Raw genomic sequence first — 14,133 nt, forward strand, 5'->3', positions numbered from 1 at the left:
AATTCTGTTTTGTATTAGCTTCAAGTATATTTGTGAGGATGCCACTGCTGCACTGGACTGGTGCAGAATATCTATTGAAATGAATGGGATTGCACTCAAAGAAGAGAGTGTATTCCACCATTTAGTTTATTAGACAATAGCCATAGGGAATATATTCTCACTGTCAAGTCCCATTCCATTTAATGTGTTATCTATGAGAAAGTGGATGGTTCTGTTTAAATTGTCATCCTGGTAATAGCAGCCTTGCAGTCAGCCTTGAGAAGAAAGTTGGGACACAGTGGGTCGTTTGCTGTCGATGTGGTTTATGTGTGTGTGTGTGTGTGTGTGTGTGTGTGTGTGTGCATGTTTCAATAAATGTGCACATGCTGCAGCGCGGGCTCTCTCTCTCCCTATAGGTGGAAGACATTCCTAATGCTCACTCTCCAGATTATACGTGCGCTGGGGGAGTGCTTGTCTGGGCCAATAGGTCTGGCTAGCGAGGGCCAACACCCTCCACTGCCTACTAGCCTGCTGTCTGCTACTGCCTTTTGCCTCCCTGCACCACACATTTATAGTTTCGTCTCCGTTGGAAGATATTTTGATATTTGTACAGAACAGCAGCTGGAGTTCTGTGCAAATGGCCCACATATGGTTCCCTAAAAAGAAAGAGCTAATATTGGCAGGACTCATTGTATTCATTCTAGAGATTTTAGCTATTTATTTTGCGATCAACGGAGGACACTGCTGTAAAACAGCATCCCTCTGGTCCCAAAGTGTGATGAATGAAATATGTCAGGGCTGGGTAGTTCTCCTTATCGCAGGATGTTTTTGAGAGTCATACGCTCGATCAAAATTTGCTTATAAATACTAGAGGAATATGCATAAACAAGTGTGGTCATTTTCAACATTATGTGGATTGTTGGTGACCTCATCAAGACGTAAATTTGTGCATCTATCTTGAGAAAGTTTCAAGAGATCATAGAGGTTGAACTTGCCAGAACGTTTATGAGAGAATTTCCAAAAATGTTTTGGTACTGTGCGAAAGTATGTGTGTGGGACCTGGGTCAAATACCATTTGCAAATAATTATTAGTGTTTGTTTTAACTTGCTGGAAGTACCAGATGGTGGGGTTTACTGCAGGATAATTCAGACTGTGTCAGGTGAGTTTTAGATCACACAAAAGTATACTAAAAAGTAGTAATAGTATACTAAATTGACATAAAATACTTGATACGTGATTGTCTTTCTCACACTCAATGTGTTGTCCTGTGTGGCAAACCCACCCTTCTGGTACACCAAGCAGGTTAAAGCAAACACAAACATTTGCAAATAGCTTTTAATTTGTGCACAGTTCTGTGTATCTGTCTATGATTAAATGCAGTATAAAATTGAGGTTGAGGTAGGGTTTGCATGAGAAGCATATTGTCAGACTCTCAGACTGTGGGGAACATGGAGACTATGCTTACAGTCTTACATGTCTGCTTCACTCCCCATAGAGACCTTGCTGAAGCAGCTATAGACTCACTTTCCCATGCATTCCATGTGTGTGCGTGTGTGTGTGTGTAAACATTTGTTATCATGATATGCCTTTTTATTACAGAGCTCTGTAAGGATTTTGATGCCCATTGCAGTATCTTTTAATGTGTTTCCCACAGGGTTTCACTCTGTGACCAATCTTGACACTTAAAAATGTTCTCACCCAGTGAACAAAATTTGTTACCCTTCAAATAAATATAGTTTATGATTCTGTCTTCAGTGTGGTTCAAGCCAGTGTGGATCCTGGACAGATTCAGAACTCCATTTGGGACTTAGTTTTCATGCTCTTTTTAAATCTTCCTTAAACCAGCTGAAGAGATTCCAAAACGTTATGTATATACATTTTGGGGAAAAAAAATATTACCTGCGGTTCATCAGGCAATATCTTTAATATATAGAGGATGCAGACTGTATAAGTGTTAGCACTTTGTCAAACAATGGCTTAAGTTACCTATTCCCCTTTAAAAAGAGCAATTTGTTTTACGTTTGTACTATCAGTCATTCTGCTAGAGAGCAAGGGCGTTTACCAACCAAACTGTTGAATTGTTCAAAACACATTATAAAATATATGTATACTTGTAGAAATAACAATTCATGTTAGCCCCTGGTTATTATCTTGTCAGCTGATATATTTTTTATATTTCTCTGTCTCTCTTCTCTCTTTCTCCCAGGTGTAGCAGAGCCCAGCCATGCCGATAACAAGTAAAGGGTCAAGAAGGAGGGCCTGGGTCAGCGGACCCTGTGTGCGCTCAAGTCTCTGTCGACAGCAGCCAGTCCTGTTTTTCTGCGTTGTCCTTCTCCTCGTCCTGGTTCAGTCCACAGCTGTCCTCGGAGCGCTGGAGCTCCAGCTGGATGAGGAGCAGCCGGCAGGGACCATCGTCGGTGACATCAGCGCGGGTTTACCACCCGGCATCACCGCCAGTCTTTACTTCATCTCTGACCATGAGGGAACGGGTGTCGGCAGCGACCTCAACATTGACGAGACCACGGGTATCATCACGACCGCCCGCCGTCTGGACCGCGAGCAGAGGGACCACTACAGCTTCATCGCCGTGACGATTGTGGGAGTCACTGTGGAGGTGTCGATCACGGTCAATGACATCAACGACCACGCACCGGTGTTCCCTAAAAAGAAAGCCGTTCTCAAGATCCCCGAGCAGACAGCTGTGGGAACGAGGTTCTCCCTGGAGCCTGCGACGGACGCAGACAAGGACCAGCTAACCACCCAGGGCTACGCGATCCGAGAGGGCAACGTGGGCCAGGCCTTCAGGCTGGAGACCAAGAGAGCCGCCAACAAGGTGCTGTATCTGGACCTGGTGGTCAGCGGGCTGCTGGACAGGGAGAAACGCTCATCGTACAGTCTGGTCCTGGAGGCCTTTGATGGGGGCTCACCCAGACGGATGGGGTCCATGACGCTGGAGGTGACTGTGACTGACATCAACGATCACGCACCCGTTTTCAATCAGAGCAGATACCACGCCATTATCTCGGAAAGCCTGCCACAAGGAAGTAGCATACTACAGGTTAGTCTAATTGTAAATCATTATTAATCACTCAATAATAGTTCTTCCATCTATAAATGATGTATATTTTTTCTGTAAATCCAGACTTATCAATGCAATCCATCATTTCAATGCCCTTGCAGGTGTTTGCAACAGATGCAGATGAGGGGGATAATGGTCTGGTTCTGTATGAAATCAACCGGCGTCAGAGCGACCCCGACCGCTACTTCGTCATGGACATCAAGTCAGGTGTCATCACTCTGAACAGGCCGCTGGACTATGAGCTGAAGAGGGTCCATGAACTGGTGGTTCAGGCCAGGGATAACGCCAGCCACCCTGAGGTAAAATACATGTTGCATCATGGCTACTCTTTACAGTGCATGAAGAGAAAAGCGCTCTACATTTTAATTATGTTATACGTGATGGAAGTACAAAGAAAATTAGTATCCTTTGTTACAGTGTGATTCAATTTGATTTGAGTCATGGCCATTGTAAAGAGGTAACATTAATTATCGCTGTGGTGAAAACCTTGTATCTCCAAAATGTTAACTCTTCAGGAACTTAGACAAAGAGGTTTGTTTTTTTTACTCGACAGTGACGTTATGCTACATAATTATTTTGCAGGTGACCAATGCGTTTGTGACTATCCATGTCCGTGACTACAATGACAACCAGCCCACCATGACCATCATCTTCCTCAGTGAGGACGGCTCTCCCAGGATCTCGGAGGGGGCCCAACCGGGCCAGTACGTAGCTCGGATATCTGTCACCGACCCAGACTACGGAGAGTATGCCAACGTGAATGTGTCTCTAGAGGGGGGTGATGGGAAGTTTGCCCTCACGACCAAGGACAGCATCATCTACCTGATTTATGTAGACCAGGTCTTGGACAGAGAGGAGCGGGACTCGTATGATCTGCGGGTGATGGCCACAGACTCGGGCACCCCTCCCCTCAGGGCGGAGTCGTCCTTCACCATCCAGGTGACCGATGTCAACGACAACCCCCCTCTGTTTGACCAGCAGGCCTACAGACAGACAATCCCTGAGGTTGTCTACCCAGGCTCCTTTGTGCTCCAAGTGACTGCCAGGGACAAGGACCAGGGCCCCAATGGGGACGTCCGATACAGCCTCCTCAAAGCCAAAAACACTCACTCTGATTGGTTCTCCATCGACCCGGTAACGGGGATCATTACCACAGCGACCGCTCTGGATTTTGAATCGGAGCCAGCGCCGAGTGTGACGGTCGTTGCCACAGACAATGGCCGGCCGCCACTGTCATCCACAGCGAAGGTGGACATCGTGCTCCAGGATGTTAACGATAACATTCCTGTGTTCTCCAGCAATTTCTACAATGCCTCCATCAAGGAAAACACCCCAGCTGGGACCTGCTTCTTAGAGGTAGGAGCAACCTTACAGAATAAAGCTTTCTCTGTAACTCTCTGCCTCTCTCTCCCTCCTTTAATCTCCCACTCCCTTTATCTTTCCCCTTTTCTCTGTCTCCACTCTCTTCTTTTTTATTTGGCAGGGGAACTGCCTTATTTAATTCTCATGGTGCTCAATCTTGAAGCCTGTTGGCCACAACACTATTGTCCTACTTCTGCAGCCAAAAGCGAACATTCACTGTCTCCCTCATCCTCTCATCTCTTCATTCACTCCCTCTCTTTTCACTCACACCCTCCCCTTAAGCCCTCTCTGATTACTCCCCTGGCAAATGCCTGATTTATACATCAATATAAATGAGTCTGGAAATCAAAGTCATGTCTGAAGTGAAAAGCAGCCTCAAAGTCATATTTCAAATGAGGATGGTGCACTTGGAAGTGCTGACACGTCGTGATGTGATTCATAAAAACTGGGCTATGAGAAGTGAGGCGCAGCCGTGCAACGTGTGCATTTAGGGGGAAAAAAGAGATTTATAAAGGTAGGAGAGAAAAACAGAGAGAGAGAGAGACAGGGAGGGAGAGTTCACCTGCATTCCTGAAGCTACTGTAAGGAGATTTACTCTGGTACGCTGGTATGTCCTCTCTCTCACCTCGTAGGGTTCCCATGGCAACCGAGTCAGCAGCATAGGGTGAGCCCTCAGTATCGGCATGCTATATCATGGCAGCCTGGCTGTTTTGCTTTCATCTTGTTTCCAGCAGCTCTTATGTATAAGGAGGATCTCTCTTGAGAAATGAAAAGCATGACTGGCTGTTTGTCTTCCAACAAGGTTTTATATAGCCACCATGCACCGTTTACAGCAACTGTTTTTACAGGTTGTTTTTACCCCTTCTGCTGTGGAGGGGACAAGAAGAAAAAGGCACATTTCCGTCTCTCAGCTTTTTCAAGAATGGCTTCTGCTGGAACTTCAAAGTATAGCAGTCACAATAAAAGCCTGTGGACCCAAAAAGGCGTACCAGCCGAACTGGGTTTAGATAAATAGTTAAATTCCACGTTGTTGCAGGTTCATTTAACATGTATTTGGAGAGGGTTGGTGGTTGGTGCTCTGTGGAATCTGGCATATGGGCCTGCTCCTGAGGGAAGACAGGAGAGGAGGGAAGAAAGGGAATGGCAGAGAAGAGGAGAGACATGAGTTGCAAATGAAATAAAAAGGCGAAGGAAGAGAGAAGGACTGAGGCACAGAAGAAGTGAGAAAGTATGGTTAGATAAGGTCGGGATGTGGATAAATCCAGTTTTAAGATGATGTATTTATAAAGTGTCTTTAGAATCACATGCACAGTGTGTCTGTTGCTGAATTATTGAACCGAGTAATTTGCTCCTAATTAGGCTGCTCTGTTGAATCCCTCCGTCCCCGACCGAAGAAACGAACCCTCCGGACCTCGATTCCAGTTGTTGTAACAGTTGTAATCAACTGTTAGTCGTCCTTCTAATCCTAGCCAGCAGTTATTCTGGCGCTTCATGCAGGCCTAATCCCATGCCAGACATCACGGGTGGTTTTGCAGTATGCCAGAGTGAGTGAATAAGGCTTGATTTGCTCATTCCGGCACGTTCCTCAAGGCTCGGCTGGACTGAGCCAAGATTCTCCGGGTGAAAGTCGCCCCACAGGGGGTACGATTTGCGGGATAACGGTAGTTAGAGTGGACTTTTTCTGGGCCAGTGCAATACGTGGCCATTTGGATAGCATACACAAATGATGTTAGAACTGACATCATTAGGCTAATGGATGTCACTGCAGATTTGTTCTGTACTTTTTCCAGCTGCCTGCCAACCAACTGTCGAGACTTTGGAGCTGAGTGGTTTGGTATTTTTTACGCTGTGGATAGCAAACTTAATATCCTCGCTTGAAGCTGTCCTGTTATTTCTGAAAATAAAATTCTGACATGAAAATGACAGTAGAATGATTTTCAAAATAGTGATAAACTAAAGAATTGGGTCAACTGCTCCAGTAGTTGACATTTTCGCGTGATGTGACTTGGCACCAGGACTTGGGGTGTGAGGTTTTGCCACTAAAGGAAGGATGCTTTCAGAATTGTACCAACATTTACAATAGATGACTGCCTGTAATAGCCTTTTTGATTTATTATTCTGGCCTGGCTAGATGTTGAATCTTTGGGAGATTGTCTGTTAAAGTCAGGGAAAAGCCAGCAAAAGTTTCACATCATGTATACAAAGAAAATGTGGTATCAGGAGGAGAGTGTGAGGGAATGGGATACAGAGGCAGAGGTAAGGAGTTTCTCTCTCTTTTCTGCCAAAACTAGTCTTGCTCAAGTTCCAGCCTCTCTCTCACTCTCTCTCTCTCTCTCTCTCTGTCTCTCTCTCTCTCTCTCTCTCTCTCTCTGTCTGTCTCTCTCTCTTTGTCTCTATCTCTCTGTCTGTCTCGCTCTCTGTCTCTTCTGCTATCCCTCTCAATATTTTTTTCTCTCTTATTTGGTCTGTTTCTGCGTTTGTCTCCCTGTATATGCCTGTATATGTTTTTTCTCACTCTCTCACACACACACACACACACACACACACACACACACACACACAGTGATGTGTAGTGTGTAGGAAGCTGCTTATCAGTGAGGCCACTATAGTAATCTGTAATGCGCTGCACTGTTTACGTAGCCACGACACAAAGGAGTTATTTATTTCTTGGTTTCCCTGCTTTCCACTTCCTCTGCTTCCTTTAAGTATTTCCCAGGCAGTAGAGGTGACGGTGCCTCTGTGTGTGTGTGTGTGTGTGTGTGTGTGTATGAATGTGTTTGTGTGCACATGTGATTCAGGTTCATATCCTGAGAAGGTAGGGGTCATGAGAATGGCGTGAATTGGGGCGTTTGAGAACTGACAAGCATAGCACACAATCAAAATCTCATCAGCCACACTTGGGCTCTATTTCTATTTCTCCACACTAAAGGCTCTATTTGTTACTGTCTGCAACCCTCTTTTTAATCTCTATCTGATGAAGTGTCAGACCTGGTTACATGTGATGAGTTTCATTTAGGAGTGGAGCGTGTGCATGACCTAATGTCATACAGGCATTTTTAGTCTAGAAAGGGTGTGTGTAAAATTGCTTTGAAAAAGCTTACCATCATGAGCAAGTAGGCTACATTTCTCCTTTTTCAATAAATCTGCTTGCTTTGACCTATTGCTTTGATATAAATACGCAGCATTTAATACAGGCTGCAGGCCTCAATTCGTAGCGCTCAAATGCGAAATCAGATTTAGGTCTAACTGGTTCAGACTTTCGCATCCATCTGGATTCATATCCAAGCCCAAGTTTGTCTGATCTGTGCGATACCTGTTTGAATGAGTGGTAATGCCATCGAGTTGACATGATTACATTCAGGTTTGCAGCTCTGTCTCTTAGCTTTAATCTGTCTTTCTCAGAGACTAGGCCTAAGCGTCTTTTCCTTCCTGTGTGGGTCGTGCCTTGGCGGGTTTCTGTCAAATCCAATGACATGCTCACTTCCAGCATGACCTGACCGCCGGGAAGCCATCGCTGATCTTGCTAGCAGTGACATGCATGCTCTTTGCCAAGGCTGAAATGCACTTCAGACAAACATCGGCAGATGAGCTGCGGGGCTGGAAAAGAACTCTGAACTGAAAATGAAGTAAAATCGATTGGAAGAGGATTGGAAACACCACATATCCTTTTGTCTGTGGACTTTAGAGATTTTAAAAAAGAGAACACAGAGAGAGTAAAGGAGTAGAGAACAAGAAAGCAAGAGGGAAAGCAAGACAATGAGAGAGACCACCTGTGTACACTCACACCAGTGGTTGTGTATGTGCGTGCCTGCATGTCATACATCTGTGTGTGTGTGTACTGTAGTTGTGTACGTTGCCGAAGCCAAGTCCTCGCTTCCAGCAGGTGATGCATCTCCCCTGTGATGTTCAGCATGTGTTTTCCTGGTCAGGCCTGTTAAACAGCCCTCAATCATCTGGACAGACACACAGATGTGCTCAGCTGACCGACGGAGAGCAGTTTGTTGTACAGTGATCCTAAAATAATGGTAGTGTATCGGTTGATTCTTTGCTTTAAAAGTAAGTGAGAAAACAAGAAACAAGAAGAAATAAGTGGAAGATGTGCTGACAGTGGGTAAGAAAAAAGCTAGAGAGACAGTTGAAAGAGCGAGGAAGTGGGGGAAAGAATGAGATAGTCACAGAAGAAAATGCGTGCAGTGTGTTGTGAAAGCGACTGAAATAGAGCGAAAGCAAAAGAGAGGAGACAGGTTTCTTTTAACAGGTGCAGTTAGTCCGCCTCAACTTCCCGCAAAACCGCTTAAATAAACAGAGTGCGTCTGTCTGTCAGAGCAATCAGGCCTCGTGGTGTGAAGTCCAGCGTTCAGAAAAAAGATGCGAGGACCCCAAGGCCAAAGTCTATAAGAGCCTATAAGGAAAGACTAATCATATTTAAAACAAACACGCAGACACACCCGCACACACACACACTGAGACTAATCACATTCGATAAACCCACAGCATCAGAGACATATGGTGACGCGCTGAAAGCAGGAAGCTGTTCGGCTACAGCTTCCTGTAACACTGGACCCAGTCTCCCGCTGGTGTCGCGCTGAATCCGACCCCCGCGGAAACCGAAGCCAGACCACAGCTTCCACTTTGGAGCTCGCACGCTCTCCTCCAGCCCAGAACTCAAAACACACACACTCTGGTTTTATATTAAGCTTGAAAATGTGGAGGGGAAAGATTAAATTTATTATCCTGCTCGATGTCTCCCCTCCTCTTCTTCCTACAGTGGCAGTCGTGTGTTAATACTTACGCTGTCTAAACCCTTGTGTGTTTTAATTAATCTGTCAGGCTGTTTAATTTGCCAGGATCAATAGCTCTATAGGGAACGGCTGCAGGTTGGAGCTATTGCTGTCACCGCATGCCTCCGTTGCATCACTAACAGGTGATCAGTGAAGACAAATGGCTGGGTTCACACATACACACACACACACACACACACACACACACAGACACCGGAGAAAATGAAAATTCAGGGAATCGTTCAGGCTGTTAACAGCTGGCCCCTGTTCTTACACGCTTACTTGCTCTCTCGTTCTCAACTTCTAGTCTATTTTGCTCACTGACTCACACACACACACACACACACACACACACACACACACACACGCACACACGGATCTCTCAGCTGCCAGTGCTGTTGACAGGTTGTGTGTGACGAGGGATCAGGATGGTGTGTCTGCTATGCGAAGTATTCTCATAATATCTATCAACACTCACTGTGAATTCATCACCTGTTTGCTACTGGAGGCTCAGATGCCATGAACAAAATCCATCTTGGTTTTTACTCTTAGACCCAGACCGAGGTTTCTTCATGTACCAGCGAGAGAAATGGAGGGCTTTATTGATTTATTAACATTACAGTGAGAATCTCTTTCTTCCCAGTAGAATATTCCCAGTAGCAATCCGGTTCAAAATGTTAAAACTTTGTCATCCAGATTTCTTTTTTCAATGAGAAAAGATGGAGGGCTTTATTGATTTTTTAAGATTATAGTGAGAATCTGTTTCTTCCCACTATAATATTCCCACTAGCAGTCCGGTTCAAAATGATAAAACTTTGTCATCCAGATTTCTTTTTCCAAAGGTGTCTTTTTCCAACCTTTTCTTCCTTTCTTTTCTCCTGAAAAGTCGTGGTTTGGTTCCATATCACTAGCTGTGGGCATATGCTGTGTTTTAAACCTATCAGAGTGTTCGTTCATGTGTGATCTGACTGGCTGATGCTTCTGTGGAGAGGATGGCCTCACGCCTCATTAAGCCCAATACCCTCTACCATATGGCAGTGAGGGGTTTTCTCTCTCTCTCTCTCTCTCTCTCTTTCTCTCTCTCTCACTCTCTTCTCTTTGACTGCTTTCCATTCCATTTCTTCACCTCATCTGGTAGCGAGTACCTGTCTTTCCATTCTTAACGTTTTTACCTCATGTCTCATTTACCCTTGTGGCTGCTGCAGTGCTCTTGAATGCCAACAACTTTATCTTTTCCTCTGCCATTTAAAAGGAATCAATCCTCTAATCAGTGAGGCTATTAAGTATGGAAACTATTTCTTTCTTTGTACTCGCTATAGCTCTGTGCAGCAACAAACACTCCGTTGTATTCTCCTTTCTTGGTGCAGAGAATCAAACCCAAACATTCATTTACAGGAAGAAAGTTCCAGAATGACAATAAAATGTGTCGAAGTGTCAATAGTTTCTTTGCTCATCACTATGAAAAGGGCGTCAGATGGATGTAAACAGGAGACTTTACAGCTCAAATGCATATGTTGAGCTCATGAATATCAACAGAATCATCTGCATAGCAGCAGAGAAAGCTTAGAGAAAAGAGAGCGACGAGCAGCAAAGCTTTTCCTCGGCGCAGAAGTTTCTTTCCGTCAGCTTTATCCAGAGTCTGGAGCTGACAGAATGGACAGATTCAGCTTCAGCACGAACACAGACGAGACAGCTCCCCGAGTCTGTCGAAACACACCGCTATCAAAGTGCTGCAGGCACAGGATCCTCCATACCGTACACAGACAAAACTGTAGGCATGCACACACACAAACACACAAACACACATACTCTTTCTCTATCTGTCTCTTTCCCCTCCCTGCCTATCTCTCTATTCCGGCTCTCCTGGGCTGCTTTTGTCTCCTTTTGTATTGTGTTTTCTTTTCAAACTTATCTGCTGTCCAGACGTCTTCTCTATCTCTCTCTGTCTGGGCCTCCATTTTGTCACTGTCTCATCCCTCATTGATCGATTCCCCCTGCTCTCTCCTACACTGACTGGGGCTGGGGGGGAGAGACAAGTGAAATCAACTCACTCAAACACATACACACGCGCATCACACTCGAATGTATGCAACGCACACACGCAAGCAGCAGGTGATCCTGAGTCCCTCGGCAGTTCATTAGGTCACACTAATCTAATTTCATGACACATTGAGCTAAGTTGGTGTAAATTAGTATGCTTCCTGTGTTTCTGTAGATTGTATTTGCTTTTGGAGGGGCTCTGCAGTTTGGGACAGCAGGTGGTCAATAAGTTAGGGGTGAAGGGCCCTAGAAGTGCTTGTTTCCCAGTGTATCAGATTCTGTCATTTGGGCTTTCCAGAGAAGTATATATTAGATTTGAGGTCACCGTGGGGTCCGAGCGAGAGGCCTCTCTCTGTGCTGAGCTTGAGTTTGTGTTGTAGTGTGCCGAAAGATTTGAATGATTTAACAAAATCTTTTTTTCTTTGTGGTCTTTTTTATGTTCTGCTCCAGGGCATGGCTTCCAGTCGGTGTGTGTGTGTGTGTGTGTGTGTGTGTGTGTGTGTGTGTGTGTGTGTGTGTGTGTGTGTGTGTGTGTGTGTGTGTGTGTGTAAGTGTGTGTATCCGTATGTGTGCGTGCCGCAGCACCAGTCCTGGAGCTGTTATCTGGCTGACTCTGCTCCTCTGGTGTTGTGTCTGTGTCCCAGTTCTCTCCACACTATTTATTTTCCTCTCGGGGGTCAAAGACAGTGCAGATACGGATATTTGTTTTCTTTAATGAATCATCCATTTAATCATCTCACTTGTCCTCTTCCCTCATCTCACCTCACCTCAGGAGCTCAAACGTAGAGAGATGCCGAGAGAGAGAGACAGAGGGACAGAGGTGGCGAGAGAGAAGAAGAGAGAGAGAAGCGTTAGTATTCCAAATCTAGCCCTGCGTTTTCTAAGCCAAAAGACACAGTGTTAAACAATACTGCTGATCTGGCCTGGTCCACATGAGATCACAGGAATGGCACTGACTTACAAAAAGCATTTTATATTCAATATGGTCCCCATCACGTCTCCCGCTTTCTTTACATCTCCCAGATGCATTTCTTTCATGCGTGCACCTCATATTGTCTTTTCTTTGGACTTCAGGTTTTATAAGGATAGTTCTCACCACGGGATGTCTATTAAAGGTTAGAACAACACCAGAAAGAGCGAAAGAAAGTTTCCACTCTCCCAGACTGGAATCTTTTTACGAGAGAATCCCTTACTACTTCCCACCTGCCCGCGCTAACCTCTGCTACTCCCTCCGCCTCCCACTGCCTTGATCGCTGTCTGGTGTTCCTGAAGGCTGTTGACTCACGGTGCGTCCCTCTGCACACACACACGCGTGTTTGCGATTAGATGACATGTGATGTATTTGAAAAGTTAAAATACAGTAAGTAATGCATTAAGTAGTTAATGCATGTGCAGAGAAGAAAAGAAGCACAGAATGAAACTGGTACATAACCCTCAAGGATAAAACCACAGAAACGTCGGAGACTTATTTCCACTGTGGCCCTCTATGCATGTGTGTGTTTGTGTGTGTGTGTGCGTGTGTGTTTGTGGTTGCTGGCTGCGGTCTTTAAGACAGCGTTGGAAGGGCTTCAGGAGTGGAAATAACTTTTCTGTTTGCATGGGCAACTGCTGTGATTTGTTTCGGTGAACTGTAGAAATCCCGAACCGCGAGGGCGAGAGAGGGGGATGAATGAAAAATGTGAACGAAAGAGTGATGACAACGACGGGAGAGGTGATCAGAAAGGGGATAAAAAAAAGTTGGAGTGGAAGATCAGTCTAAACAAAAAACCTCTCTTGATTTATAGAGCCTGAGTCATAACTTTTTTCTCCACACCAAACTCCTTTCTTTCTCTGCAGTAAAAGCAGCGCAGTCCCATCTGCAGACATGGACTGGACGCTCCTCTAGCCTGCTGCACTCAGTGAACCCATCCAGGCAGAACAAGCAGGGTATTAATTTAATAAGCAGCCTTGAGAGGAGGTATAAACCTCAGTGTCTTTTTCATTTTAAAGTGTGCAGGACAACCAGCCCAGTGTGGGTTGGAGAGTTTTTAAAAGCTAACATTCTGCGCTTATTGCCGACTCTCTTATTTCCTTATTCTAACTGATACCTACTGGGCCACGGCCCGTTTCATCGATCATTTCAACACAAATAGCTACAATAGTGTTTTGCATGCTGTGCACACTCACCGAGTAATGTGTGAAAAGCCCCATTGACATTCACACTAAAAATATACCGACTTCTCAGTTTGTAGTCCATTAATAATGGCTTCGATGATCCCTCTAATCTCCTGAGTTTAAACATTCTTGACAAGGTTTATAGATTTCTACTGTGGTCATTTCAGATTTCGCTTCTAGCCACTTTCGGCTACTTCAGGGTGGTCTGTCCTTCTCTGACCTACTGTACTGTAAGTCGTTATTAAAGAAAAGGGATTCTTCATCTCACCCGTCACCATATCATTCAGTATTCAGACCCTACAATTTGGACACACTCAAGCGCCTCCAAAAAAAAGTTTGTCCTCTTTTTTTTTTCTTTTATGGGAGCATGTCTTGCTGTTGGATCGCATATAAGGTGTTTGTCTTGGAGTTGTGTTCGAGCTCAAAGATGAATCTTTCTGACATGAAACAGTAGTGCCGGCGTGTTGCTGTAACCTCATGCTGAGTACATTTACAGGCATTTGGTCTGGGCAAAAGGTTTTGGCCTGGGTTAGGTAAATCGTCTGATTTGGCATATTTTCTGTCATTCTGTTGTAAGTGATTTAACTTTGAGGATTGGGATATGTCAGTTTTAATGTCAATTTAGGAGAACCAAAATTTTCTGGTGAATATGTGGCCCAAATTCTGCTCTGTGGTTTTGGACACAGATTTACTGTAGTTTAATACACTCTTGTCATACAGTACACTGTTTGGGAAGT

At 44.9% G+C, this 14,133-nt stretch overlaps 1 protein-coding gene across 1 annotated transcript in view; it reads left to right on the forward strand.

Annotated features, from left to right (window-relative positions):
- Nucleotides 1-2,330: 2,330 nt before the first annotated feature.
- Nucleotides 2,331-14,133, forward strand: part of LOC139645322 (protocadherin-16-like) — a gene marked incomplete at its 5' end in the record, with an annotated part of 74,569 nt that continues 62,766 nt past the window's right edge. The window contains 3 exons of the mRNA XM_071521013.1: nucleotides 2,331-3,038; nucleotides 3,161-3,358; nucleotides 3,642-4,415. Coding sequence (XP_071377114.1) covers nucleotides 2,331-3,038; nucleotides 3,161-3,358; nucleotides 3,642-4,415 — 1,680 coding nt within the window. The remainder of the gene's footprint in view (nucleotides 3,039-3,160; nucleotides 3,359-3,641; nucleotides 4,416-14,133) is intronic.

This window comes from Centroberyx affinis, unplaced genomic scaffold, assembly GCF_046629955.1.
Source record: "Centroberyx affinis isolate AG114_WGS23_722 - 3 ecotype Tasmania unplaced genomic scaffold, CSIRO-AGI_Caff_v1 ptg000844l_1, whole genome shotgun sequence".
Classification (NCBI taxonomy): Eukaryota; Metazoa; Chordata; class Actinopteri; order Beryciformes; family Berycidae; genus Centroberyx; species Centroberyx affinis.